Raw genomic sequence first — 4,938 nt, 5'->3', positions numbered from 1 at the left:
TATTCCAAAAAAAATTATTGGCCAGCACGGCCTAGGGCATTTTTGAACAAAATTTAACCTTACAGGGGTTAGGGCCCAAAATAATGTATTGGGCCTTGGGCTTTGTCCGAGGACACTAACAAGTCCGAGGAGGAGAAGATAACTTAAATGATCCACATTACAAGTCTCATCAGTAGGGAAGAAGGTCCGAGGAGGAACTCCTCCTCGGACATGACAAACGCAAACCAAGTGTGTACTATAGCAATTGAAATGCGCCCTATGAACATGTGAGAGGGAAGAAAACTCAAAATATCTAAGGAAAAGCTGCTACCACCACATTAAATGCACTGCAGCTACTTTCCTGGCCACATTAATGTGGAGAGGACCCCTGAACAGTGCTGCCTTGGCTGCCACAACTCACAAAAGGCTGAAAGGGGTGTCTGATGGGATAGGTACACAAGTGGGGATCCAGATGATCAACAAGTGGAAGGTCTAGATGATCAGAAAGGAGCTGTATAATGTGGAAGAGCCCCCATGAGGGATGGGGTGGAAAAAGAGGGAGAGAGGACACTGTAGCATACTAAACAATCTTAATATTCAATTGTGATTAGTATACGTTAATCTTTGGCCTCCTCGGACTAAACATCCATGGACACCGATGTCTTTTATTTGTGCTTGATTGTCTCTTAACTCCATATTAGCCGTTGTCCAACTCATTAAGATCTAGTTCTTTGACTCATACTCTACAAAATTCATTGTATTAGGCTTATTAGACCAGGACTCCATACATTTGGGCTTGGGCTCCAAATCTTGCCCCTATAATTGGCATTGTCTGTGGGAAGAACTTGTATGTTAGTGAGTGCAACAGTTAGACATGGAAGGATCAGGTCTACACCAGGAAAACCCGCGCTAGGCAAGTCCCCAACGGACAGAACCCATAGGGTCCCAACGACAGGGTAATTTCCCTGACCCTAAACTTGAACAAAATCAGGAAAATGAAAGGAATCTAGAGGGGAGTGTGCATGTCACCCAGATGAACAAAAGCCCCTTTTAAGTGGGCAGTCGCATATCCCAGAGACAAAACAACCATCGAGCCATGTAGCAAGAGATAGACGACTCAAAAAAGAGACTGCGCCATGCACAACGAAGGCGGTCTCCTTCTAGCTTCGACATATCCTCTAATGATGAAGAGGACGACAATTACAGGTGGAGATTAAGAACTCCCCCAAGTGAGACCCTCTCTTATGAAGACGAGCACCATCATAGATGGAAGCACAAGGGACCATCTAGTAAGGGCCTGGGTAATGATGCCATGAATAAAGTCCTGGATTTGATCTCTAAGTCGCCCCTTCACGCGTAAGATAGAAGGGGCTAGACTACCTCGACGTTTCCATCAACCTACGTTCATCGTTTATAATGGTCAAATGGACCTTTTGGAGCATGTGAGCTAGTTTAATCAAAGAATGGCCATCCACTCTTAGAACGAAGCTTTGATGTGCAAGGTTTTCCTGTCCAGCCTAGGACCCCTAGCGATGAGGTGGTTCAACAGCTTGAAAACGGACTCCATAGATTCCTATAAGCAGCTCACCCAAGCCTTTGGCTCTCGTTTCATTATGAACAGTAGGGCTCCTCTGCTTCTAAGTTTATTGTTGTCATTATCCATGCGTGAGGGAGAAACTTTAAAAGCATACTCGGACAGATACTGGGAAATGTACAATGAGATGGACAACAACTTTGACGACGTCGCCATCGATACTTTTAAAATTGGTCTCCCCATCGAGCACAGTTTGAGCAAATCCTTGACTGGTAAGCCTGTCACCAGCGTTCGTCAAATTATGGATCGGATTGACAAATACAAAAGGGTGGAAGAGGACCAACTGCAAGGGAAAGGAAAGGAGAAGATCACCCCTCAAAAGAGGAATGATTTCAGGTCGGAACGATACAACAATAACCAGCCGAGGAGAGATTTCGCAGGGCAATCAGGATCAGCCAACATGTAGATGGTTAACGCCGTATTCAGAGAACCGGTACACCAAGTTTTAGAAAAAGTCAAGAATGAGCCATTCTTCAAGTGGCCAAATAAGATGGCTGTAGACTCCACAAAGCGCAATCAGAGTCTGTATTGTCAGTACCACCAAGACCACGGACATACTACTGAAGACTGCAGGAACCTATAGAACCACTTGGATCAGTTCATCCGAGAAGGGAAACTGAGACACCTTTTGCATCCTTCTAGTGGTCATCCAGGCCAGACAAACCAAGAACCCCGGAGAGACATATCTTTAAGACCTCCCATGGGCACGATAAATGTCATCCTTGCTACTCTAGGAAGGACCAGCTCTTATCCGTCCAGAGTAATGTCTGTGGCTCGGCTCTCCACTGAGGACAACGATCGGGAGTCTAAAAAGTCCAGGAAAGGAGCCTTGCCTGTGCTGGGATTCTTGGACGAGGATAAGATTGGAACCATCCAACCCTACGACGATGCTCTGGTTGTTACACTCTGAATTGGGGGGTTTGATGTGAAGAGAGTATTGGTAGATCAGGGCAGTGCTGTGGAAGTAATGTACCCCGACCTGTACAGGGGGCTGATGGCGTACGATTCTCCTTTAGTTAGTTTCGAAGGGAAGACCGTTACACCAAGGGGCCAAATCAGACCGCCCATACAGATTGGTTCGGACGTGGTGGAGGTGGATTTCATTGTGGTTGACGCCTATTCGCCTTACACAGCAATTGTGGCAAGACCTTGGATTCATGCCTTAGGGGCTGTTTCTTCTACACTTCACCAGAAGGTGAAGTACCCATCTGAAGGCCGAGTCGAGGAGATTTTGGGGAATCAGACCATGGCCAGACAGTGCATAGTGGCTACCATCTCACGCCAACCCAGTGCTGAGCCCTTGGCCTCTACTCGAAAGGACTTATAGCAATCAGCCACCCCGACATTGCCCCGATAATGAGCCAGTCGAGGAGCTAAAATGCCAAAATCTAGAAAAGGTGATTGTTGACGTTGATTCAGAGAAGTTCTTTCAAGTCGACTCAGAACTACCTCCCTAAGAGAAAGAAGAACTGATTGGGTTTCTTAAAAACGTGGACGTGTTTGCGTGGGACGCCTACGAGGCCCAAGGATTGATTCGAGCTTCATCTGCCACCACCTAAACGTTAACCCATCTGTCATTCCCAAAAAGCAACCACCCTGACGCCCGTTAAAAGAGCATGCCAATGTTGTTAGGGATGAAGTAACGAAGCTCAAGAAAGAAGGGGCTGTCAAAGAGGTCTTCTACCCCGAGTGGTTGGCCAATACTGTAGTGGTAAAGAAGAAGAGTGGGAAGTGGCGAGTTTGCGTAGATTTCATAGACTTGAACAAGGCGTGCCCAAAAGACCCATTCCCAATGCCTCGGATAGACTAGTTAGTGGATGCAACTGTAGGCCATCCTCGAATGAGCTTCTTGGATGCCTTTCAGGGCTACTATCAAATACCACTAGCCCCGGGTGATAAAGAAAAAACGGCATTCGTGACTCCTATTGGAAACTACCACTATAAAGTGATGCCTTGCGGTTTGAAGAATGCAGGGTCTACCTACCAAAGGATGATGACTAGAATGTTTGAGCCATAACTGGGCAAGAGTATTGAAATCTACATAGACGACATAGTAGTAAAGAGTAAAGTGGTGTCCGAGCATGTGGGAGACCTCGGAGTCATTTTCGACATCTTGAGGAAACGTAGACTGCGTCTCAACGCCTCTAAGTGCTCATTTGGTGTCGGGTCAGGCAAATTTTTGGGCTATATGGTGACTCACAGGGGAATTGAGGTGAGCCCAAATCAGATCAAAGCAATTCACAATCTGCAACCTCCTCGAAACCCAAAAGAAATCCAGAGACTCACTGGAATGATCGCGGCCTTGAATTGGTTTATTTCTTGATCTGCGGACCGATGCCGACCCTTCTACCTCCTGATGAACAAATGGAAAGGATTTGAGTGGTCCGAGGACTATGCCTTAGCCTTCCAGCAACTTAAAGGATACCTATCGCGGCTACCTATTATGTCTAGTCCTAAGGCCGACGAGGTTTTGTTCACATACATTGCGGTGGCCCTTCACGCTGTAAGCTTGGTATTGATACAAATTGATGGTGGCATACAACGGCCAGTTTACTATGTGAGTAAATCGTTACATGAGGCCGAGGTGCGTTATTTACCATTGGAGAAGGTGATTTTGGCAGTAGTACATGCCACGTGAAAACTCCTTCATTACTTCCAAGCGCACACGGTCATTATTCTAACTCAGCTTCTACTCAAGTCGGTACTTCGGAGTGCCAATTACACAGGAAGAATTGCCATGTGGAGCACGGTTCTAGGGGCCTTCGATATTAAATACATGCCTCAGACCTCCGTCAAGGGCCAAGTCCTCGCTGATTTAATAGCCAAATTTGCCAAGCCCCCAATAGAAGCAGTAGCAAAGGAGGAAAACATGGATAGAAAATCGGTTGGCACAATCTCTGCAAAAGGAGCCTCACGCTGGAAAGTGTACGCTGATGGCGTGGCAATCTAAAAGGGGTTTGGGGTAGGGCTAGTTTTAATATCCCCTAAGAAAATTACCATAGAAAAGTCATTGAGACTAGGGTTCTTGGCCGCGAACAACGAAGCCGAATATGAAGCTTTATTACAAGGAATGACCATGGTGCAGAAAATGGGGGGGAAGGCATTAGAAGTGTTCTCGGATTCCAGATTGGTTGTAGGCCAAATGAAGGGTGAGCTAGAAGCCAGAGATGTGAGAATGCAAGAGTACTTGAGTCAGGTCAGGTGCTTGCAATCGGACTTTGAATTCTTCAACTTGACACACGTCTCTAGGAGTGGGAACACGCATGCGGATTCATTGGCCACTCTTGCCATGTCCTCGGAGCAGGGTTTACCTCAAATCATCCTTGTCGAGGACTTGTATAGAGCAGATGTAGTAAAAAAGGATA

General features: G+C 46.4%; 1 protein-coding gene across 1 annotated transcript; it reads left to right on the top strand.

Annotated features, from left to right (window-relative positions):
• The first annotated feature begins 1,511 nt into the window (after positions 1-1,511).
• On the top strand, positions 1,512-1,979 carry LOC115955474. The gene has a single exon (XM_031073601.1). It carries the CDS (start codon positions 1,512-1,514, stop codon positions 1,977-1,979), a length of 468 nt encoding a protein of 155 aa, XP_030929461.1.
• Positions 1,980-4,938: the final 2,959 nt, after the last annotated feature.

This window comes from Quercus lobata, chromosome 1 (assembly GCF_001633185.2).
Source record: "Quercus lobata isolate SW786 chromosome 1, ValleyOak3.0 Primary Assembly, whole genome shotgun sequence".
In the NCBI taxonomy this organism is placed as follows: domain Eukaryota; kingdom Viridiplantae; phylum Streptophyta; class Magnoliopsida; order Fagales; family Fagaceae; genus Quercus; species Quercus lobata.
This window is presented reverse-complemented; position numbering and strand designations above follow the sequence as displayed.

Coding starts and splice junctions, on each gene's coding strand:
- LOC115955474 (XM_031073601.1), top strand. CDS start 1,512: ATGAGGTGGTTCAACAGCTTGAAAACGGACTCCATAGATTCCTATAAG.